The 27,461-nt window shown below is 35.9% G+C and overlaps 1 protein-coding gene across 1 annotated transcript in view; it reads right to left on the reverse strand.

Moving 5' to 3' along the window:
• The window catches only part of LOC144349908 (orexin receptor type 2-like), a 40,163-nt gene extending 12,951 nt beyond the window's left edge, over nucleotides 1-27,212 (reverse strand). The window contains exons 1-2 of the mRNA XM_085492849.1: nucleotides 27,063-27,212; nucleotides 1,515-2,529 (exon numbers count right to left, since the gene is read on the reverse strand). Of these exons, the coding sequence (XP_085348975.1) occupies nucleotides 1,515-1,955 (441 nt within the window). The 5' untranslated portion in view covers nucleotides 1,956-2,529; nucleotides 27,063-27,212. The remainder of the gene's footprint in view (nucleotides 1-1,514; nucleotides 2,530-27,062) is intronic.
• Nucleotides 27,213-27,461: the final 249 nt, after the last annotated feature.

Below are 27,461 nucleotides of genomic sequence, written 5' to 3' on the forward strand. Positions count from 1 at the left end.
ATAATGATATTTGAAAAAAAGTATCATAATCTCGGGTATTAAGGCGAGAGAATAACAAACGGCGAAAACAGTGTTGTATGCGTATCGCTACATTCTGTGAAATGACACGTACGACATGAATGAGTCCGTTCAACTGAACTTATAATGAACTTAATCTTTCAGCAATATAAATTGTATATCAAGAGTATCCCTTCAATTGAAACAATGTTTTGGGAAGTACTGGGAAATAGTTTTAAGGTTTAACAGTTTATGGGAGCCGGAAATCGACAGGTTGGGGTAAAACCAAGTGAATAAACAACGTCTCATCTGATTGGTTTGCCGATTAGATGATATAGCTGCGTAGCTAATCAAAACATCTGTATAATGTTTCTATAGCGTGATGTCGAGATCCCTCATTCAGGATGACCGACTTCGCAGTATATATTGACAGTTGCACTGATTTCAGCTATGCATACGAAAAAAGAAAAGAAAAAAAACGTCATTTATATGTCGTGAAGTTTCACGAATACAATCTTTTCATGGACGAATATACACCCAGTACAGCATGTGATTAATTCGTTTGGTTTATATCTCTGAATTTAATTAATTTGCCATTTAATGTGTAACGTCAAAAAATGTTAAACAAATATGTTTTCATCCAATCGTAATTAGCTTATTGACGTAGTTATGCATATCAACTTCCATACATTGAGTAATACTATCTAAAATAACGCTTTAAAGAGAATCGATATATCGCAGTATCATTGTATTCACAATCAATATGTTACTGTTTAAATAATTTTGAAACTACAATTCAGCAAATATACAAATGGACAAATAAAACATATTCATCAACTCAACTAAATGCATCCTACTAAACTCAGTCTATGTTTTCTGGGACTGGTTGATTTTATTTCTGTAGACATATCTCTGACCCGAGTCAATGGCGTGTGTGGCAGCGTACTGATTCAACACATAGGTTAACTGCAAGACGATACGAGTTTTACATGCATTATTGATTTTTGCACATTTTTAAAAACATATGTCTTTTAAACCCTTTTTTAAACGAATTTATATGTAAATGGATAAAACTTGTTGTTTCAAAACCTTTAGCTTGTTCCCTACAGTGAGCAACGAGACGAACTGAACCTAGAAGTTATGGAATAGGTGGTATACATTGACATTATTCTCGAAGAAAATATAATTTGACAACTACTAACGACCTGGCATCATAAACTGTGTGCGTGGGATCTGTTTGAGAGAAGAGAAAGGAAATAGCTGTACTCAAGAATGAATAAACAGATAATGTATTACGTACCATCCATACACATAGATACATTAAAAGAGTATTTAATTGTTTCCAATACCTTTTCCTTTCCTGTTATGCTTTCCGTCGTATCCACGAATTAACTGAATCATTTGGGTGCAATCAGTCATCTTTGACAAACAGTACACTTTGTCTTAAAATCGGCACACTTCTACATCTTGGAAAATCTATGCATAAAATGGTTCCTTCGTAAAAGAGATGAACTTACCTGAAAATACGGGACAAGTTTACAAGCAATATCGCCGAAATACCACGTCTCGGTGGTGTCGTAGACGACGGTAACGGGCAAGCAGATGAGCGACACGAGGATATCGGCGATAGACAGGTTCAGTATGTAGTAGTTTGTCACCGTTCGCATTTGCGGGTTCCTCAGCACCGCGATGCACACCAGAATGTTGCCTGACAGAGCCAAGATGAACACGAGAACGTACATTGCGATTAAGAACCACTCATGGGGACGAGGAAAAGCAAACTGGGCTAGAACTCGCGGGAATTCAATTTTCCAAAAGTAATCCCAATCGTATTCATAGTCTGACGACGACGCATTATTGCAGTCCACCGTGGTGTTCCACGTACCGTTCGTGAAATTAACACAAGGGTTGTCAGTGTAGTTGACGAAAATTTCAATCATATTCTTTTCTCCCGACATGATTAGTAACTGAAATGATGGCTTAATCGCGTTTTTCTATGTCCGGAGTCTATATCAAAGACAGGAATAATAAAGAATAAGAACAATAATTCGAATGGCCCAAACAAGCGGTCGTCGTATCTCGCCGAAGGAAGTCTTTACTGCAGAGTACAGTCGTGATGATCACACATCTGCGACAGCGTGTGTGTGTGTGTGTGATGGTAACTTCTTAACACTGGAAGCCTACTGCGATTCAATTGTCAGTCTAACACGTCATCACAGCGTCGAGCCTCTTTTCTTCATAGTCAATGAAATTCTGCACCTAATGAAATCTTCCAGTCTAATCACGTGGAAATGTTTTTAACCCACTCAGAAGGCTAATTCGTCAAAGATCCTCTGGCTAATTTTCTCACTGTTTTTTTTTTTAAACGACGTGTCTTTCCAATCAGATTCAGATCTACCTACGTCAAATGCGCTTCCTGTGTCCGTGCTGTCTTCTAGAGACGTCCGTCTTATATTGCGCTCGCCGAGGTGAATTTCATCCCCACGGCAACCATTGCTTTTGTACGAACACTATATTGGAGAAGTCACGAATCTGTAAGAAATATAATCATGTATTAACAGAAAGCTATATCATAGCATGCGCTAATTAATATTATTTGAATCGCGCCAATCTGGTTTCATTTCTCATACACCACGTCGATGTTTACGTGTACGAACACAAACAACTGGCCATGTTAACAACGTTGACTTTTTGAATAGCCACAGATACTGGGGTGATATTTTTGTGAGTCATTAACCCTGTTCGACATTGAACCTGACACTTTTACCAGATAGTCTAAATATGTACCTTAAAGATGAAATCTTTCTTTTAAAACACATATTTTAAACGAGCGGAAAGGCATACAAAATGATATTCAATTAATATGTCATTCTATATTCGTATTCAGATAATGGCTGCTAGGAGGAAAAACAGTAAGATAGAAGAGAAGGAATATTTTAAAACAATTGAATAAAAGATGAAGTGTGTGAATATACAGATATTGCCTAATTTGCATATTTACCCTACTATATACTATGGAAATCGTCAAACCAACAAACATCTTTGTATCACCAGTTAAGTTTAAAGAAGTATATTGAGTTATATTCGTGAATACTTGTTGTCGATTTATAACAACAACTTATTGACACAACATTATATATGTTCATACAGCAGTACATATATATATATATATATTCGTAAATATCAATATTTAATGTGATCGCTTTCATCAAAAAAAACGCCCCAGCACATGAATATTAGTCTTAAATGTTTAAGTGCATATTAATATCAAACAGTCATACCGGCCTTTTGTAAATTAATATTGATATGATTTATATTTTGAGCTTGTTATTTTCTCCCCGTTGCGTGGTGTTGCCAATACCGCCAAGTTTCCACGTAATTTCCTGCATGGAAGGCATGTTATGTATGCGATACCACACAGCGTGTGCAATGTATGCGATGTAGTATACAGTATTACATCAAAAATGCTACATGGAACATTTATATGATTATGTGATTAACATGACGTCCAATTAATAGATTATCAATCCAGTCATGTTGTCAATGTATTGTCTAATATGTTATTCCTGAAGAAGTATTTGAATATTAAATAATTGTTGAAGAACTTTTCAAATTAAAATGGCCGCCATCGTCTCTGTTGCCATGTATATATAGTTAAGTTGTTATTATACTCGTTGTAATGTTTTGATTGTTTTTACACCTTGAAGCTCGTCATATTCAATATCACCCGTTTGTAATTTGAAGCCACTCTGAGGCACCAAGTAATTCGCAGAGATATTTGCAAATTTGCGCACTTCGTCTGGTATAATATATACCATCTTAAGCAGTCTTAAAACTCACTAGTGCTGAGACATACAGTGTAACCATGGATATTTTTGACAAGCTTTGTATATTATGTTAATTACATTTTCAAAATAAATGATATCACTTGTTGGGTGTAAGACTGACAATGAAAAGTTGAAATTCCCAGCATAAGAAGTCTTGAACGAATAGGCGAATCATAACTTTTATTTGTTTAAGTGAATAGGGAACATTAAAACACTCTTCAATCGAAAGGGATGTCAATTAGATAATGAGCATGCTATTTTCGTTAGTTGTTTTCTCCATGCAGCGCGCTACTGCCAATACCACCACGTTTCACACAGCCACACGCGACAGGGAAGCCATGTAATGCGCGAGATTTCGCACAGAGTTGACGATGTATATTGGGAATACATGTTGATATAAATCGTATATCGAAGATGCTACACAGAACATTTGACTTGATTATGTGATTAACAATGTCGACCAATTAAAAATACAATATTCAGTACAGTTAGGTTGTCAACTTTTTATGTTTTATTCCTGAACACGTGACTGAAAGTTTGAAAACATATGCAAGAACATAACAAGAACAATCCTTGTCTGTGAATTTTGACCAAGGTCTCCGACGCCATAAAACACATTAGAAGTACACACCAAATATCTGTACTTATACCTTATCCACACTTTTGAAACAAATGATAGGCTGCATTAGCTAATAATTAGATGGTGAAACTAGAGATAAATATAAACTCAAAGAACTAATTCTGTGATCTCTGATGTTGAGAAATCGTGGTTACGGATCACTCTGTTTTGTGGATCCCTTGCAATTACATGCACAATAAACAGTCCAAGTAAAACAATGATTGCGTCACACTCACTGAGCGAGCTCGAAGGTACAAGTAAGATATCCTCGGGGGCGGAGCTACGTCACAGACGTTCTACGTTGCTAAGACGCGCACCACGTATTGTACCACGTATTTCTATGGGCTTTGTGCGCGCTGCTGTGGAACGCCGGTGGAGCCGGTGAAAACTCGAGAAAACAACACAAACTCAACTTTGAAGTAATCCTGAACAACCAAATTCATATATATTACACACGTAGGGCTAATCTTGTTACACTGTTCAGGGGACTCTCAACAACCATCGCAAAGTACCGTTTTCTGCGAGTTTTTGGTCTTTGTTTTCACCGCGAGGGTTGCCAGGCGGTAGAAAATGCCCGGATGTCCGTCCCGAGGATACTACACTGTGTGAATATTTATTGTCACGTGGTATGACACACCAACTGTTCATAAATAGTTTACATATCCACAAAAAAACTAGATACATTTTATTGACTCTTACTATAGATTGATAACTGATTTAAAAAATCAAATTTTTTTAAAACGACGACTCACGTTTTATTTCAGTTGTCCGGCAGTGTTTCATCGCAGATACGTATGCCCACAACGACCGTATATAACAGACTTTATCTTACATCGTGTTAAAATGACAATAATATACTGGTGGGAGGTCTTAAAATAAATCTGTAATAAATAATTTCCTAGTCAAATAATCAAGACTATTTTTAGGCCTTATAATCAGCACGAATAATTAATTATAATAATTAATTATATAATTACGTGATGCTGTCTTTATTACTAATGCACCACAAATTCGCGTACATACAGCATTATTGATATATTTTCAATGACTAACTCACTTAATTTCATATCGTATCATAATCGTCAGATTTAATATGAAAGACTAGTCACAACTAAGCAAGATGAACAATGACGCATGGACGGAGGTTTGTGAGATTTGTGAAGCATGGTCTATTATTAGTACCGTACTCATCACTAAGTCGTTCACGAATCGACGAAATTTAGAAAACTTTAATTAAATATTGACTTTGCATATTTTTATTTCTCCTCGTTACACAACAAAATGCAAAGTGAAATTACCGAAGTACTGAGAACAGATGGCAACATAGTATATGAAGTGTTCTTATCTTCCATTTGTCCGAGCACGGAATTTAAGATACAACCAGCAACAACGTTTTGGGAAAGATCGCCTGTATTACAAATTGGGATTCGCTTTTCACAAAATGAGGACCCTGTCCTGTTAATTCAAATCACGATTTGATCTAAAAACGAATGATATAAATGAAGAACGACGTATATTTATTACAATAAACAGAGAAGGACGATTAACGACAGGAATAATCTCAACAACAACAAATACATTTACTGAATTAACAATTTTAATTTAATTAATTGTTTATTTAGTTCTTTCCCCGATATGACCTCTAAAACCCCAGTTTACCCATTCCGATTTGATGCATGTCTTCCATGACATACATTCATGCCTATTGTTGTTTTGGTATAATGCACAGTTTAATGATACTAAATGAGATGCTGCAGTTTTGCTTATGTACTGTTTTTCTTACCTACATTTTGTACGTTTCCTGTTTGTATAGAAAGTGGGTAGCATGGAGTATAAACAGTTGTCGACCTGTGGCCACAGTTATTTAAAGCACGTACATATGAAAATATATAGTTTAACTTGGCAAGTCAAATAAAATATCCGATACCTTTACCTTATATAACATGTCTAGCCCTGTCATGTTACTTCCCTGGGCGAAATTGATTGGTCCACAGACTGAGTCGTAACTGAATGTATTGTGCTAGGCGTATGTGTAAACTTCACTTTTGTTTCACGGGGAAAACACGCTTTATCCCGACTTTAAGGCTTTGTAACATTGCTAATGTGTTGATATACGTCCCCGTAAGGATAGGTACGACGTGCAAGAGGCAATTCATATTCAAATAAACTTCTGAATTTGTACATCAGAAAACCGTGCAACGGTTTTTTTTTCTGATATATATCTACATTGGACACAATAATTCATCTATAGAGTAATTAGAAATAGAATGTTAGAGACACTGTCGCAGTATTAGGACAAACTAGTATAGTACGTAGACATGCAATCAGAAGCAATCACTTAGTGTAACAAGTATGTCAGTCATTCGATTAATCAATATCTACTATAAAAACCATTAATTAGGAAGTAATACCCTTACACCGAGATTAAAAGTTATTTGCTTGCTATGTGTATTTGGAATCAATATCTGATGCAGTGGGTTATACAATTTCTATCTGTGTTTGCAGATATGTGTTTATATAGATTAAATGTAATCTTTTCAGTGATTTAGTGCGTGCAGTGATTTGTTTGTGCTGTAATTTAATACACGCGTATACAAAGCCAGTTTGTTGGCTGACAATGCACCGTTTCAATCAACCGCGCCCTCTAGCGATACGGTGATTTGAGGGCGTAAATTTGGGTAAGAGACGCCGTTTACATCGATATTGTTTGGATCAGAAGTCGTCGATCAATAAAAAAGAATTTCTGAAAGATTTTCTATATTTTAAATGATTACGATTCACAACCAAATTGCAGTTGTCTATTAGAACCACTCATCTACGTCATAGATGCTTCCGGCAGATAGGGACACAAATTCTGGAAAATACCATATGTAAATTGTCGATGCTCATCAAGCCAATAATATGCCTATCATGGACACAATTATCGAATTCATGGAACACTGACGTAAAATTGAACTTAAAGAACGGTGGTCGTCGCGCAGCGCGTGATAGATTTTCGTGTAAATAAACAATGTATTTTACACGCGTATTTGGGTTGGACCCGGTTAAACTCGAGCTTGTTTATTTATTGTAGTGCACAATTATGCTATCTTTAATACAAATATCCCAGATAATTTGGAATATCAAAAGGATTTGACCATTATTGCTTTTAATTTCTTCCTTTTGTCACTGTAGGTTGAATTTGGCGATGTCGCGAAGCTGGGGCATATTAATTTAAAGAGCGGTAGTCGTCGTGCGGCGCATGTGCGACATTTGTGTTAAAAAACAGTGATTTTCCTATAATCCAATGCACCTTTTTGATAAAATCACGAGTACGAGTTTTGCTCTGGGAGCCACTTGCACGAGTTACCGTCGGCGACTCTTTTGATACCTTTTAAACTCCAAAAAATACCTAATTGAAGCTTGGTAACCTCTCACTTGGTGTGCGCAACAATCAAAATCGCCATCTTTGTTTATATGAGACCCACATCTTGCGCATGCGCGGCACGACGACTACCACCCTTTACTCGTTTACCCGACTTATTTTCCGATATGATCACACAAGATCAAATCCAATTAATATGTTAGAACACATGCAATCTTATTATCTCGTACTTGTTTTGGGTTGCAATTGTTTTTTCTCTTCAAAGTATATATGTATTCAATATACGTTATAAAATGCGGTATTGCGTCGTGACCAATGTGTCAATTGTATTGGCATTTAATATATTCATTCAACAAGTCTTTGTGGGAATCAGGTTTTGTTATACCTATGCTACCGCGTTTTTAAAAAAAAAATCATTTAACAGATGAATCTGATCACGACTGATAACAAGAGATCCTGGCGGATTTTACGGAAGCAGTACACCTTATGAAACACGATGATCAAATTGCATTGTGTAATTCTTAAACTTCCACTCTGAGATTATTTACGGAGTTTAATTTTAATTCTTGGGACTATTCGATAAGCGATGGCCACCGTTCCGACACTCATTGAATTTTTATTACATTTCCCACGATCGGAACAATCCAAACTAAAAACTATTTCGTAGAATAGTTACACAATCACAATAAAGGTCATATACGGCTGCTCGCAAATTGAGATTTTAAAATCTTTATACATATGTACGCTACTAGATTCACGTGTTTAATCATAACATGTATGTTTTATTCGATTTGAATTCAACGGACGTAAATCAAATAAATGCAACTACATAGTATGTTTTATACATGAAAAAGCGAGAATATTGCATTATCACTTGGTAAAATGTAAACTCAATTCAAATGAAATAATAAAAATTGGCCAATATTTTCAACCTGATACATTTAATCCGAAACTAAATATAACGATAAATTCTTTAAATAACTCCTATCTTACGTGTCCTTGAATTTGCAGAGTAACATGTAGACATCGGCCACACACCACCACGAAACGTGTCTGACATTCGCGCGTAGAAAGGTTTCCCCAAACGTCAAATTCTGGAAACCTGTCAAATTCATACTGCCTAACTTTCTAAGTAATGCGACAAGCGAGAACATAGGTTATATTCAAAATACAATTAGTGTAGGTTGGCGCAGATGTGCTATGTATTTGACTGACACGTGTAAACAATAATACACACGGCACTTGTTACTAATATCACTAAGCTATGCAAATATGAGAACTGTGTTTCATCTGGCATCTTTAATTTTTGTTGTTTATGCGCGACTAGCCAAAGTTCGAACAGTTCAACGGTAACTTTGTTGAAGACAAATTCAAACTGTCATATTGGAAGCAATAATTCCACCATACATGTAAGACTACTTTATAGCAGATTACACTGTAATATTCTATAATAGTATGACATTGAGCGCACGTTTTCTTTATGTGTATAAATAACCTACGTCTTGTCACACTAAAAGAAAATGAAAATCTACTGGTAACTAATTAGCGCTAAGTAACTCTACGTCATTCAAAGAGGCCACCCATGAACCGAGTCATTAGCAGACAATATTGTGCTCATAAAATGACAATCAATGGCCTTTTGAAGATTTCGAACTTGTATGTGCGAGGAACGCATCAATGCTGGTGCGATGTATGTTAATATTTGACAGCGTGATATGTTTTAAATGCACCACTTTAGCGTACTACACATTTATCTGCCAGTGATAATTATTATTATTATTCAACATTAAGATACGCTCAATATACTTTCAATACAGATGAAATGCCTGATTTTGCTTGAACGCGCGCGGGTTGCTGTTTCACGCGCGCAGCTATGCGGATTCGCGCGCATAATCACCTTTTCAATAACTAGTTGTTTTACGCTATAGTCCTGGATGCGGCAATGTCCTCGCAAGAATGAAATAACTCTTTTTATGACTCGATGCGTTTTGAAGCCTTATTCTTAATAACCCCTTTTGTTTACCTTTTGTGCTAATATAGCGTTCTTGTCGACGGACAATACACCATCATGTTTTTCGGGTTTCTTATAACGCGATTAGACTTCGACATTCAACATTGACTCCGACCTTTGAATAATCGCCCATTCGTGATACCACTGTCTATATCGAAAAGTATAACCGACTAATTCGCGATTACTACAATCGACCGACTCTACCTCGACTACTGTATAACAGCTCTAGCAGACTTTTGTAGACTCAAAACATTGATTTGACCACGCGATGTGTGGGCCAGCGAGTATTTGATAGTCCTGGCAACGAATGATTTGAAATACCATGACGTCACCCCACTGTTTTAAGTAGACGCATGACTGGGTGATCCTGTCGCTATAACGTTCCACAATATTCCAACGCATGCGCAATATACTAAAAATACACGAAATAAATTTACTATGCTCTTACAAAACGTATTCATCCAATAAACAACAAATACGGTAGAAACATGAATAATATTCCATTTTTGACAATTATATTTATTAGGCAGTTTTAAATATATACGAGTATTGACCCCGGTACGTCTTATCCAAGCTCAATCGATTATAAACAAATTATTGTGATATGTGTATTTAACAAAATTGAACTATTGACATTGAATTTTTAATATGCATGCGTCTTTGTGGTCGTATGATGCCTTTTTATGATCTATTTTGACGTGATACAGCTCTTTATATTACCATGTTTTTCAGCTACCACATAAAATAAGAATACACCCTTTCCTGATGTACGTGTCATACAAGTTCAAGTACGTCATAGAATTAGAGAAATATCCGCTCTATTGTTCATTCTACCTCCTTGTTACAATCACTACAATTTAGTTTTATGCATCTCATTATAGCAGCGAAGTGTGTACAGGCGGGTAATCAAATCACAGCGTTCTCCAAACCTAGACACGATTTCATCGTTTAGTGCCATTCTGTTTTTCTGTGCGTTTTCGAGAAAAAATAAATAAATGTGTGTTAAATCATAAATGACTTTTTCAAGTTTCATTATGCTTATTTTATTATTTTGCCATACACTTGGTAATACATACATCTCTGTTATTATAGATATTTTTTTTCTGATTTGGAACTGTGAAATTTTATAGAATCATACAGTGAGGATAAATTGTATCTTAAATTTTCTCCAAGTCAGACCTGGTACCTATACCTCTAAACACGTACTTATTTTTTTGAAATTATACCCCTTTTCAAAAGCAGAAACTTAAAAATATGAGGTGACAGTCCGAGAAATATCCATTTTTATGAACACGTTGTATCTCTAAGACAAGTGAAAGTGGGTCCCTTATTTATATATTTTAAAATATTCGATTCTAAACACGGTACACGCGTCAAAATAACTAAATAACACCCCTTTTACGCGTTTTTTACTTTAGCTTGCGTACCAAATTTTATTCTGAGAACACCCCCCCCTCAAGTATCTCACATTCGGAAAGATCAGTATTGATTTTAAAATGTTTTCACACAATACTCGTATTCACACTGGTTTGCACAGCAGAAGTTAAACACAACTACATTGTAATTGTATATGGTGTTCTTTGATCGCGTAATTCATATTCAACAATGGCGATATCAATTCCATCTTAGTTCCTGTGTGTATTGTAACAGTTTGCTTAGGTAATATGATTGACTAAATTGGATTTCCTAGATAGCCTATAGATCTGCCACAGCGAATGTCACCTTGTTGTTCGTGCAGTTATACGATTACCCGCGAATTAACAATATTATATTTAGAATCTGGGGTCACTGCTAGGGCTACATTTGACAAAATCAATTCAAAGCGGACTAGTAACTATAGATTATCCGAACTCCGCCGTGGTACAACAATTCAGCTCGAAGAAGGAAATTTAATTGTGTCTGGTGTGCTCCTTTTTAATTGCTGCTCTTACGCATGCACATATTACCGAATAGATTGAACACTAATAAGATGTTGACAAATTACCTAACGATGTCTATACCTTGAGATCGCCTGAAACCGTCCACTCATAGCCACTGTCTAACATTTACCGCGGTACAATGAGCGGTTTTATGTAGCTATATGCTTGGAACTTGTTTCCTCTGAAACGTCTGAATGAGCTGAATTTCATGTGATGCAGTTGAACGTTGACATTGTGCATATCACTGTAGTATACTTTCATAACTGATGTTCATTGGTTTAGTTATTTTGTCATTTAACCTATTATCTGATTTTTGTACAAACTCTGCGCATGTCTCACACGTGGTTGGCGTGGTAATTGTACCTGACATGTGGCTAGCGTACCGTCTCGGAGTGTGGGTTCACCCATCCAGGAACATGCGTAAACATTATGTATGCTTGCCATGCAAGTTCGGATGATGAAACGGCGTCCAGACAAGACGCCCGCGTGTTGTTTGCACCTACATTGGTGCATGTAGTGACTCACAGATATTTTATTACAGCCCGATTACCCTTTATCTCCTGTGTCGGTACCGAGCCGTGAAGCATATACTGAATGAATATCGTTATTATTATCCAGGTATTTCAATGTACCCAAAAGAGATTACGGTTTACTCAGTGACCAATGTCACGAAAGTACAATAATTTTATATCCAACATGGCGGACCGATCAAAAAAATTGAGGATACAATTATGGTTCGATTCGTCTTTCTGAAAATGTAACCATAAGTTTAGGAGACACAGGAAATCGAAAAGAGGAATAAAATGGCACAGTGAATACCTCCCACCGCCCACATTGTGGAAAGGTGGCAAGGTTAGAATCATATATTCCGAATGAAAACCCTGGAACTATTTATCATCGGCGAGGCATAGCACGGCAAATCTCGTTGATGTGCACCAGCGCGTGCAAATAACATTTGAATCTGAGCGATTACCGATAATAATTATGCATCTCATCTTTTACAGAGAATGCGCATGAATACGAGATTCAAGGATAAGTAATCCCCATTGAGCCATTACTATTACAAGTTTACAATCCACCAGCACATAAGCTGTTTGATATAAAGCATTTCATTGATGCAACTCCGTATTATTATTGAAAGGTTATAGCAGCGTTCTAATTTCGAGGATTATAAGTAGAAAACGCCTCAATGGTAATGTACCATTATTGAATATATAATCATAAAAACATGACGTTTCTATATAGTACAATATAGTCGTTTCTATTAGTATCACTTGAAAAGCATGTTCATAGCAATGTAATGGTATTTGTATTTCTACCTAGTTCCTACTTTTATAACATGTTTCTCGTAATAACAATATTGATACAAAATGAACAAATTGAGAAACGTCAGTCATTATTAAGTTGTATTTATGAAATACGAAGATGTAATTTGCACCCATGTAAGTGAGATGTCACTTCTAAGTAACGTTCAAAATCAAACATAAACTGCGCTAGGATAAACCGTCCATCATTAGAAAGTGTCAAATGTGTGTTTTTCAGCCCATGTCATAATCATTACATAAATGTAGAGGAATGATGCATTGCGTGTTAATTTATGTTAAACAATATTTTGACTTTTATAACAATGTCGCACAAATTATTAACCAAACATAAAACATAATAATTATAGACTAATGTCCTCATTATTTAATCATCAATTGTTCAACCTCTTTAATGAATAAAGTTGGAGACATTACCTTATGTCAACATAAATATGGTCATTAGATAGATCATCGTATAACTGCTTAATAACGAAGTAATGTGGTCATTATTTGAAACATGTGCGTTGTTTGAAAATATAAACAAAGTAAATAAATGTTTAATGATGCATATAATTATTTCTTTGTGAATTTTACAATTGTAATTCAATAGTTACATTACCCTATAATGCTATTTAATGCTTGTGACAACTGAATTCACATCCTTTGATCGATTTATGATTGTAAGTACATGTCCCATGACAGTGTATAATCGCATTATACACTTCAATTTTGAGTAGCACAGAGATCAAGGTCGAGTACAAGACTGGTACTGACATATTGCTCTGTTATTTTGTTTTGCGTGGTATATTCTGAAGGCCCAGGTCACTGAACTGCGTGACGCAATGTTGGATCAGATTGATTTATCACGCCACTGTGTATTCTGCTTTCGATATGTATATGAACCAATATAAAATGTGAGTCCTTTTAGAGAAATACACATATTCATTGTCCCCAAGCAAAAAAAATAGACACGTGTGCATTGAAGTATGAAATCCGTAACTACAGAATAACCGATGTAGTCAGTAAGTATACACAAAGGACCAATAATACAGCGGGAAATAACAGTCTAAATAGGTTGACTTAAACAACTTCGCTGGTGAATACGAATTATATTGGATTAAACGCATCATTAATATGACCATGTGCGTGACAGCATCATGCGAAATTTGATTGCATTTCTATAATTTTAATCAGTCAATTTCCTTCTAAGGAAACATACACTTTTGAAATGTGTGTCTCCTGTGAAATTATGACCTTCGTCTACTAGTATTTTAAGATATGATTGGGACATTGTCCTGCTGTAAGATTTGTGCCTCTTCTATTAGGAGAGTTAGAAAATCGGATTGAAAAATTGTCTGTGGTTTAGCGTTAATTCGAAAAGAAAAATCTCTTGTGTACATCGTGCATATTACCGATTCTGGTGCAGTATCTGATTCACATCGTCTTTGCAGCGCTCAATATATTATTTTTCAACTTCGATAAATGTAAACATATGTTCGCATCAAATCTGAATTGGTAACATTATTGATCAAAGTCCTTTTTTATTGAACACATTATTAATCGTTCAATGGTGCATTGTACATCATTGTACATCGCACAATCATCGCTATAATAGACATGACAACATGGTTCCATACCATATGTAGTGATCTGAGCACAACCCGATTGAGAAACCGACACACATAAGACCGTTTTAAACACGTACACACACACATATTGTAGCGATTAAGAGTCAACCCCGAAATAGGCATTCTTCACATATGATTAGTGAGAAAGATTCACCTGGGTTAACTGTAAATTATATTATATTAGTGACAGTCGTGAAGATTCAGACTGGTTTTGTTTTTGTATTTTCTACATTGATTTGTCTGTATGGCTGAATCAACGTTAATGGTACGCAGCTTATAATACAAATAATATCGAATGTTTAACTTATTCATAAAAAGTAACCTTTGAACCTGTTTTAACATCGCCGTTCCTCAAAATCTCTACTTAGGCTTTAGATCACAAGATAGAATATTTTCAGACTGGACATATTCCTTTTTTTACACTCACTCAGTCAGTTAATTCCTCTTCGGTAACTGCATAATTGCGTCTTGTTTTTTATGAAGATTACTAGACGGAAGAACCGGATGATTTCTAGCGGGGAAAAATGCTAGTTCTCGAACCTTGGTATGGTAAATGCTTACTAGCACGTTTACCAAGATCGAATGTATTTAGATGTCATTATCACTGAAGAGTGGAATTAATTATCATGACATGCCGACAGTAAAAAGTATTGCCAACATTACTATGGTATAATTAAACCACAGAGTGCTCGTGACTGTTGCATATATTCACGATATTCTGGTTGGTTACAATATATGATCTTCATAATTAACATCATAGTTGAAAGTTACATCGACCTATTTCTAATAAACGAATTTCATAGTGCGTACATTTCAGTGGTAAGTTTCACCTTTCTGATTTCATAGCAATCCAAACAGCATACGTGTACTGATACACGCCGAGCAAAGCCATGACGTCACGTCTGAATAGCAGCGTTCTACGTATATTTGTCTTCTTTTGAAATCTTTCATTCACAGAGTAATTGCGATACTTACAGCAGACATTCTGAGAACATCAAAGTTGCCGGGACCGAGATATTGGAAACTGATAAACACAATAAGTTGTTAACAGCGCATACATGCAGTTATGTTACAACGATTTCAGTCAGTGTGTCTCTGTTTTACACAAAATGTGAATATTCATGTTTTTTACAATGATTTTTTTTCTCAGCCTTAGTTTCTACCATGTACCGACAACGCTATCACGATACATCATAGCCCGAGAGGAAAGGCCGGATCTACTGAATTTTCATTTGTGTGTGGGGGAATTGTGTAACAGTGTTCGGTTTTAGGCGAATTCGCAATTCTCTGTAGCCATTTCTCTGTGGAGGCGTAGAACGTGAACGGAATGTTTGACAGCAAATTTGAAATGGCTGCAATATTGACCCGAAGGCAGCAGATAAAGTATAAGTCAGACAACCTTTCTGAGTGGAACTGTGTATAATCAGATAAACCAAGAGAGCTTTGTCTTTGTCTATCTGTAAATACCCATCATATTTGATACTGCACGTGACGTAAGAGGATCCCAACAGAGAACTCACCTCCGTTCACCCCAACAGGAGAACATAATGAATGAATATTCTTTAGGATTCATCTTCTGGATTTGTATTTGTGGTTTGATTTAATCATTCCGATAATGATGGGATATTCGAGGACGTGTAGTATGTATTTAAAATTATTTTCCCACTGAAATAATATTGTATTTAAATGTACATTGTCTTGCGTTGGTGTGGTAGGTTGTAGCTTCTGTAAAAGATGCAACCTTCGTTTATTTCACTGAATATGAATAATGATAATTAAGTAAGGAAAACAAGACTAGAATTTAAATAATCCAGAGTGACAGCAGAGTTGATCTTCAGCAGAAGTGTTATTTCCCAGTGCTACATCAGATTCTTTCCATTTTCTAATAGAATACGTTTTAATAAAACAATTTCAACATAGTTACCTTGCCCATATGTTTATACATATAGCTATGTATAGTTCACCTTGCTTCAGTGCATGTAAGAATTGTGGGAAATCACGGACGAAACTATATGATTCTCGCCAGAGACTAATATACAAGCATTGAGAGGAGCGACGCTGAAATGCTAATTATAGTTGGGTGTTTAAATGTGTCATACACCACTTTAAAAATGGGAAGATATAAAACGTCAGTATCTTTAAGCATTTCACGGTCAACACGGTGTACTGGTGTGTACGTCAACACCGTACTTCCGATTTTTACGATAAACACATCGATGGATTGTCCCTTTGGAATTGACATATGTGTGTCGGTATGCTTACCGCCATACTGCTCGTCGATATTTTCCACCGCTATTCTGTTTGTTTTATGATGATCGGACTAAAAACCATTACGCTAAAAACACGTTCGAAATCAATACATTCACAGGGTACGGTTTGCAAAGAAAAGACTTGATTCATAATTTATCATTATAGAGCAATTCTCGGATATTTTGCTAAACAGATTTCGAGGAACGGATACAATTTGTTGTGGGATACGATTAATTACGCTCTCGTCACGCAAAATACACGTACAAGTTACAATACGCACTTAGCAAAAAATGTAAATATCAGATATTTCTTGCATTCAAAGTGGTGGTCAATCAATGTGTTTACAAGCATCCATGGTGACCCTGCGTTTCAAACGTACCATTGTTGTGACATACATTGCAAAAGTTTGTAATCTTTTTAACGTACACATGCAGGCTCATGGGCAATCATGCACATTTCATTGGCTTCCCACTGTTACATAACCGACTCTAAATCAGATGATTTAAATATATGTTTGTTGAATTTTCTATTTCGTACGTAAGTTCCTGCAGATATATGTATACTCCAATCCTGGATGAAAGACTGAGTGTAAGTACACTATTACTTTACTCATTCCGACACCTATCTCAGTATCATAAGGCAGCGATATAATACAATTACGCATTTGATCCAACAAACAAACAAAGAATGAGATTTGTTTTGAAATGTTTAACTGTTATCACACGCAAGAATGCCAAATTCAGTAACATCATTATAGTTAAAAACCGAGAAAATATCCTTATATTACGATTCGCATCAAGTCGAGAAAGGTATGTATTTCGACACAGTTTCCTGGAACGACCAAAGCAGTATAAGTACAGATTGCATCCGGTGTCGCCTTTCTCCTTAATCGCTCTATTGGACATTCGAGTAGGGAATTTGAAATACCATGCAACGGCAATTATAGGACATTCATTGACACTAATACACATTCTTGTATTTATTTATTTACTAGTATCTGTTGAAATTACTTTGAACCGGACAACTGACCTCGAGTGGTTTGCACTTTAAAGAACAATTAACATTACGGTTGAAATTTGATACGCTTTTGGAAAGTTGGATTATTTGTCGGTCGGGAACTATTTCAACCTGAGACATGGCGCGGAGACAATATTAAATAGTGCGTGTGTATTGATTTAATTGACGTTTCTGCCATATGGGTGCTTATACCAATATTTCATTACTAGTAATCTCCACTGGACGCTTAATCTACATCATACAGTAAACAAGCCTTTTCTGCAGAATCCGAACAGCAGATGGAAACAGTCTGCTAACAGTCATATTAGCTTACTCAATATTTTCGGAGACATTTCTGAACTTTCTCCTTTATTTGTCTCTCTGCTTGCTATTCAGATAACGAATTATCGTCATTATACATGGTTGTACTGAAGAAAATACGTGCATAGGGTTTATGAGGGTCCAGCAAATTAACAATAGATTTCTCAAAAAATTATTATTAAACTCAATGTAGACGAGTCGGAAATAGTACAGTTTAAGTTAAAACTGTTCAAAACAAAAGAGTGACTATTATCAGTTGGCCGTCGATAATGAACAGCGTTATACATTATGATATGATACATCAACTGAAAATTGCTAAAATAGGCAGTTTGTTGGCCCATCATGTTTACTAAGCTGACAAAGATAAGGAGATTACCTATAGACGCATTCGGTGTATGTAACAGTACTCTTCTTTTTTTAGTGTAGTCATTACTGATTACTGCTGAATGATAGCATCGCAGAAAAAGTGCGTTCAAAAACCGACTTCGTTTAAGAACCACTTGGCAAAATGTTGATTCCAGGGAACGACAATGTTGCTGATTGGCGGATTTAATTGAGAGAACTAACGAGTAGTTTGACCGTATCAATAACGGGAATTATCCCCTGTGATACCTACAATGACTTGGGGGAATTATTAACACGTGTTGGCGTCGCTTGTAACAAGCAGACATTTGAAGTTAATTTCTAAACATTAGCATAACAATCAAAGAATCACAATGATCCTATCTCAGATGCAGATTGCGGATTTACTGGACAGCTTTTGAAAAAGAAGGCTTAGCGAGTGTTTCTTCGATTCGAGTTGAAAATAGGTTTTGTAGCTAACAATACTGTGACGAACGTTGACGTATTTCCATCTGTTTGACTGTAAATATCGCTGCAGTGGAAATCACATATTACTATTTGCACGGCACGGTCGTGGTGAAAGAGGTACATGTTGAAAGTTCTGACGAAATGTTGTCACTAAATTGTTGAGTTCACAAGCTTTGTTGCTTACCAAATTATAGACTATTTTGACAACCACTCTAAACAATTTATGTCATTAAATTTGAGACATTTTTTGGGGATAAGACGGACGACAGATGAAACTACACAGTACCTGTTGTTATATAATCTGCCAAGATGACCATTGCATGCACAGGGTGTATTTTACGCTAATGTCATAGCATTACCATATTCGCCGTTGGAAACATACAACTTGATATCGACACCGTCCACGTTCACTGATGTACAGCACAGTGATTTTATCCACTTACACATTATAACGCTAACACAATTTCCCGTATTCCACATTACTACGATCGCACAACAATATTACTAATTTCCGGATTATTACATTAAATAACAAGGTAGGGAAACTCGAATTATCCCATTACTTCGGGACAGGATTATTAAATAATTAAATTCTAACCGTGGCAATTGTAGTTGCTATAACGACGACGACCCCCTCATTGGCACGGTGCAAATTGATTTCGATTCGCAGTGCTGCCGATAATAATTCATTGCAAATATAACCACGATGTCAATAAGATAAATCAAATAACAACCTTGGTCAACATCTGTGGATTTGAAATACGTGTTTATTTTTAATAGTTGCTCATGACTTGGAGTTGCAAGGTCTTATAGCAGACTGAGCGTGAAACATACATTTTAATACCGAACATCATTGCAATGAAATGTAATATAATGAATTATTATTGCAATTATTATTTAACGTACAATGTGGATACAATTTGTAAAATGGCTGTAACTATAATATGTCACCATTTAACACAACAATGAGTAGATTCAGTAGGTACAACACGTGAATGAGTGCCTAATAGTTTGTTAGATAGAGTGGATTATAAAAGAAGCGTTTTACAGGAATGAACTGGTTACAACACGTGTATTTCAAACAAATCACGGGGAATCGCGTCCTGGATTAAACAGTTATTGTTTGTTGCCAGTATAACTAACGCTTTTGAGCCGTCGTGCACTTTGACATTCCTTGTTCGTTCAAGGAATATATAATGTGTAATATAACGTGATCTACTCATGTTTGATTCTAGAACGGACATTTTTTCACATAGGTATATATAGTACATAATTATATATATATATATATATCTCAGTTATACCGCACAGTTCTATGTCATTGGAATAATAATCCAGTATATAAAAAAGGCTTTCTGCGTAATCTGTTAATCGATATCTCCCTTTTTAGGCGAGCCGATCGCAAGATAATTCTTATTTTTTTATTTATGCTTTTTGTTCAAGTATTTTGACATTTTGTGGACAAAATGTTTCACATTTGCTACATAATTATCATAACTGTGGCCTACAATTATTGGTGTTTCAAGCAGCAAAACTTAAATGAACTGAGGTCCATTATTAGGGGTGGCGGCCATTAAAAACTCGACATGTGATATCGCCAGTTTGGTCCACCAGTAGTTATCAGGACTGGTATCAAAATACATACGTATTACATAGCATTATTCAAGCCAAAATGTCGAATTCTCCATTATGATTCGAAGAACATAAGTTAAATAGTATTCAAAATAGGTGATTTTCCGTTCACTGCGAGATCGCGCGTAATGCGTGAATAGCGCGAATCGAACATCTGCGCAAAAAACGAATGATTTGATTTTAAATGCCGGAATGATGGTATGTCAGAGAGGAATATCCTTACTTCTTCAAAACTGATCATCATCAAATGCGTAAAGCACATTATTAAGCGTATCTCACACGATATTTTGACGTCACTACGAGGCTATTTTCAATTTCACACATAACGCGTGATCTCGTAGTTAACGGAAATTAATCTATTTCAAATGTACAAAATTCATATGTAAGTTCTAGGTTCTCCTTAATGCGAGTCTATAATGTTCATCCCTAAAACCCCTACCCTACATTATTTATTCAACAAAACTTTTATGAAACACGTTTGCAGTTTGAGCATAGCATAATACTGGATTAAATATAATGTGGAACAACATAACCCGGTATAATCTGGTATTTCAGATAAAGAATACGTAAGACTATTTACATGCCATGCGCTTATTTACCCTATAGCATTTTATTTTCAAATAAAGAAATTTACAATGCAGATACTTTTACGTATTCAATCATTTCATCATCGCCCGGTATTATATATATCGTACAAAAGCGCAAGAAATATAAAGCGCTTTTATGAAAAATCATGATATCATACATTATGGAATAGGACGACGTATTCGAGACAGTTTCGTACTTGTGTGAAATATTAATGTATACACGTGGTTATACATGTCACAGTGTTGTATAATCACATGGGAACATGTGCGATCCACCGATTGTTCGATTTTCTGCCTGCTTTGCAACATGCTCTCTCATAGTCTCGCATCGAGCATATGATACAATACTGAAATATTTATTAGCTAGCCGTACTTGCTTCAAGTTACACAACAAAAGAAACAGATACACTATTTCCATATAGTAAGTTAGATAGCAAGATTGGTTGTCGAAACGAACATTCGTTTAAGAAGAAATAGCACATGTTTGGCACATTAATAAAATAGGACCCAACCTGCTCATGCACACTCGACTAATATTCATTGCTTCATGATCTTCTACCAAGTCTAATGATTATTTCCGTCGACGAATCAGTTACTATCATAGAATACTGGTTCTAATGGTGTTTGTTATTATATAAATTGGTACAGAGCAATACATTGGAGTAATCACTTTACTCACACATGCAGACACATGGGCGCGCACAAAAAGTGCATTGCACACTGAAAACTATTAAACGCGAATAACTCGCCGAATTTACTTTCTGGTAGGGTCTAATAGTAGGGTAAGGTATATATAGTTAATTGGATTGAACGTGCTCTGCTTGACAATTGTATACAGCTTTACAAAATGTATGTAAAATATAGAACACTAAATCGAATGTGTCCTTATAGTTGCAATGGTATCGAGGGGACGTCAAGCTGAGCTATTTAAACGGTAAAATAGAATACGAATAAAAGAAATGGAAACCTTATTCACTAACGTTGACTTCTAAAGTAATCAATTATGAAACGTTCAGCGAAAACACACTAAAAAAACACACACAACAAAACCGACGTATTTCACCGCGTCTCTCAGGATGACACCTAGTCGAATTCAATCATTGAAACCATGTGGGATTGCCTATGACAACAACAAATTGTCCTTTAGCTCGATTTGGATATTGAGTTTACCCACGGGGATGACAACCTTATATCATCGGTTGGTGAGAATCGTTCTTCATGTTGAGGAAATAATTGTTATGGATATGTGATCATTGACTACATAGTGATTACCAAAGCTGTATGTTCCTATTCACCAACAGCTCAAAACAAACACAACATTCACAATCAAATTCTGGAGTTGAACTCTCTTGATGGGTGTAAACTGTTATGTATTGACATTGTCAAAGGTTCTATTAGTCGGAGTCGTTGTTTGTGTTGATCGTAGCTAAGAAAGAAAACTTCACCAACTTATCAGATGTTAAAAATTGTGCGGGGAAACACTGATGTACCTATTAAGGGGAGTGTACTACCGAGGTATTGGATGAATGGTTTGTGGTTATGAAGGGGATCATTTGATGTTGATTCACTTATTACGTGCGTAGGAAGGTAACGAGTTCGTCTGTGAATATCATGATGAATCGCGTAAGTGGACAAGCTCACCGGGACCATGTGTCATTGAATTCAATATCTAGGACGTTCTAGTTTTCCCGTTTTCCCCGGAGCTTAGGAAATTATTTTCGATTAAATAACGACCAAGGTACTAATTACTGCCAAATAGTTTCAGATTACAACTGTAATCGACATAAGACGTGATCAAACTTGTAGTTTCTTCTAATGATCAAATAGTTGAAATGGAGAAGCGTAATTTGCTACTCTAACAGAAAAGCGTAGAAAGGAGTGAGTTATTTTACTTGAGGCGGTACCGCTGAGCAATAATTGTGTGTATTGTGTGTATCCCATCATCCAGTGTACTTGGTCGGATATTTCATCTTCATGGAAATATTACGTATCGTCTATTTGTTGTTTGAGCAATTGACGTCATCACAATTTAATGTAACACGACCAATGTGGCACTAACATATACATTGTCAGAACCGACCCAATCGACACACGCACTCGATTAAAAGTGAAGTTACTTTTTGTCAAATATCGAATTAAATAGGTTAAATTGGTAGGACTCCCATGACGCGTTTAATCTATCATCGTAATTTTAACGTTCTGTAGAGAAATGTAAAGATATTGTTCTAATACAATACACCTAAAATAACTTGCCACCAAACGTTTTGAGATTGAACTGTTATCTGTGACCTAATCATTGCTATTCAGCGTCTTTCTTTGCTGTGATTATTCACAGAATAAAATACAATCACATGGAATTGAATTTGACGGAAATGAGGTTTTGACCAATTGATGACTTACAATATAATCTACTATGGAATGTTTTTTTTCCCATCACTTGCACGTATTAAGCTGTTAAGCTAATTTAATTTTTTTTAATCTATCATAATTCTGATTGATATGTTCTAGGTAGTCGAGTAGGTGGGTAATAGCACTGTACATAACTAAAGTTGTATTAAGCAACGCGGGACAATACAACTTGACGAATGGTGAACGTTTTGTTAATGCTTTTTAAAAAAAATACCTACTTACGTACCGTCGTAAACATGGGGGGGGGTATTTACATATGTGTTCATATTTGAGCAGTTAATACTTACTTTGTGGTGTATCTATAGAAATGAACAATGTACCAGTGTACGCTATTCACGTGAATTACTTAGCGTTTTATGATAAAGTTACGTCGCGCTATGCATGGTAATTAATAGAAGTTCAAACACGAGTTTTTTTCTTCTTTTTTTTTTAAATTCAGGTTTATCTCAAAAAGGCAGCATTGAATTAGAACATCATAATTGGCATATCTCGCGTCATTGACATTTAATTTAATTTTCAATTGGTGCAATTACGCGTCCTGCCTAGCTATTAACATTCAAGTGGAGTTTTCATACAGTGATGTGCGTGTGTGTGTTATTTACGCAGGAAATGAAAAACAAAAACGACACAACACAAGCAAACGGAAATAATTAAATAATTGGCAGCTTGAAACGCATTGCATACTAAATAGTTCTTCCTCGTTTACTTTATAATGCATTGCAGTAACCCGAGTCTAGATATACTCCGTTGGAATTTTCACATCTACCTATACGAATCATGAAACCTTCATCGGACTTCAGTTATCTTAATCCTCCGGACAAACGTAGTCCGGCAAGTGCTGCTGGAAGAACAGCCATATAAATAGTTCTCAATATGTAGTGGTTATGTGAGCTAATGAGGTTAGTAGCACAAACCTCTAGGAAATGACATGGAATTTTGCGGTAACTCCTTGGAATTGACCGAGAATTGACACTTCTGCGCATGACACTCGTTTTAACTCACCGGACTTTGCGTTCCATACAAAGTACGCCAACACACAAGTTATCCCACTAACTAACGTCCTTCGGCGTTTATACTTAACACTGTATACTATTAGCGAATTGCTTTATTATGAAGAGTTTACTAGTCTCACCATTGTAAATTCAATGAGTGGTTTCGAATAAAGTATGTTATAAAACGACACGATGATATCGCGGTCGCCAGATCTGTGTTTGGCTGGTAAACAATTTAAGAAAGTCAAACTCATCCTGCTAATAATTTATCTTGTTAGTCACAAACCTGCAAAACCTGTAATAATTGTACTGATACATGTAATATAATTCGACTTGATGTAATCATTACTTCGTAGTTACATATTTTCTTTTCAATATTGATCTATTTATTTATTTTCCACGTTGATTTGTTGAAATGAATACATATAGATGTAATGTATAATACGTCTCCGTCATTTCGGTAGCAAACTGATCGCGATATTGCATCTATATTGCCTGGATATATAGACGTGGTTTAAAGGGTAATTTCCTGTAATGTAACAGTTATTAACTATATCCGGCAATTCCGATCCCGAGTTTCCTATTTCTTGCGACCAACAGTTCTTAGTGTAGAATCGACGGACTAATACATAATTGAGTGAAAATGATTCTCGACAGACTGAGAGACTGAATGAATGAGTGGGTGGGCGAGTGAGTGTGTGTATGTGAGTGGGTGTGCAGGTGAGGAGTGTGTATGCATATAACCCAATACGGACACACCAAGACAGCTAATATGTATTGCGTTTCTCTTTTCTTGATACCAACACGTCTATGGGTTTGCCGCAATTAAAACAAATCGCGAAACACAATTTCAACGATACGATGTACGTTGTATAGAAATCGGAACGCGAAACTAAATATTGATTTGATTTGCTTCTTTGCCTATTAAGTATAATCAAGATATAATAACACATGCACTATTGTATTGCCATATTGAACTTATTTTCTCTGCAAACAGACCGAATTACAAAAAATAATATTGGTCTGTTAGTTGCCATGGTTACTGTCTACCGTCTTATACGGGGGATCGCGTCCACCTCTGCCTTCAGTTGGTTTGGAAGATCTCTCCAAACACGTTTACAATTCTCCCAACCGTATTTTCGCAAAATGCAGCCAATCTCACGCTTAATGATAAGGATCTGACATTAAACCATACAAAACCACCCAGCTATAAGATCTTACAAAGCATGCCTCATTGCTTAGATTCATAAGGGTACTTGTATAAATGGCATAGGTAAACGCTGTTGGTTACGTATTGGCTCAAGTGATAAAAAGACACATTAGTTACACCTGACATATGCGCTTTTCAATTATAACAAGTAACCCCAAACCTGCCAACCATTTCTGAATAGCCTTGCAATTATTGTAAGATAGGTAGATGTCACTTTTGATGTGATGCAAACAAAAAAAAAATTCTCAAAATAAAAAAGTAAAAGAAGAAATTGCGTCTCTCTCGCATTATACGATATCCACGTCATTGAACGGCACCTATAAAAATCGGTCTGTCGACGGAGGAGATATTAAAACATTAATAAATAATCTCACAAAAATGTTTTAGCTAAGTGTAATCACGGCGGTGCATATTCGATGGATATATACATAGATGAGCGGCAGGGGTTCCGGCGTGTTTATTATATAGATTCCTTGTGTGGTCATGGGAGATCAAAAGAAATCTGACTGGAAATCAATTTAATATACAAAATAAAAAAAATGAAAGGTTTTCAATGAAATTTTATTCCCCAGCATTATTTAGAAGTAAAAAGGAAGTAAGACATGATAAAACTAAGCTACATTATGTCCTTTTACGTGTTAACAACAGTATGGGGGCATATTTAAATAATTCCAAATTTGATTTTAACATCGACTAGGTGTATAATTGGAAGTGGAGACAGACACCTTCTATAAGATTATTTTTAAAATGTCGCGGCGTATCTTAATATGATTTCAACTGTGTTAATAACGCGACAAATTGTACGCAATAAAATTCATGTTATCTTACGCCTCACAAATGTTAGTACTAAATTAACCGTAGAATTGGTAAGTTGTTAATGTTGTAATGTTGATACCAGTACCTATATTTTATTTATTCTATTTCCGTGTAAAATAGACGGATGGTGCAATAAATATCGTATTATGTATATTTATATATTCTTTCGCACAAACTCAGTGGCAGTTATACAGTTACTTTCAACGCATCGATACTTGCGTTAAGTTTGTCAGTGGCTATAACAAACTACGTCTATAGCGAAAAATAGTGATAAACAGAATTAAATTGACATTTCACACGTACGCAGAACCTCCTAAACCAGAGCGACATTACATAGCCATTATAGCAGATTTTGTTTACAATGGCTTACCTGAATGGTTCTTGCTACGCCAATACAGTACCTTCAGTCAACAAAGTGAGCGAGAGAGCTAATGCTTTGCAGTGATGTTGGAAACCGACAGAACTAAACACACTCACAGTGAGAGAGAGTGAAATATTGCTGAATGTGCAAGACCACCTGAGTTAATATCACTTACCGAAAACTCCCTAGGCTACTATGAATTCCCATCGTTTTGTATCTATCCCAGGAGTTTGCACTGGAAAGGGTTACTTTTGTGGAATATGTTTGCCGCTAATTTATTATTGATTAAACAATTGATGCAAAGCTGCGATACCAGGGTCCCATATGCGTAGTTTGCCAGGAGCACCTTCAACTACGATTGGGTTAAATGTTAATGCGAAATCTGTTGCATTAAACGATGGGAATGGT

The sequence above is a fragment of the Saccoglossus kowalevskii genome, chromosome 18, assembly GCF_978046115.1.
Source record: "Saccoglossus kowalevskii chromosome 18, keSacKowa6.1, whole genome shotgun sequence".
Taxonomy (NCBI): Eukaryota; Metazoa; Hemichordata; class Enteropneusta; family Harrimaniidae; genus Saccoglossus; species Saccoglossus kowalevskii.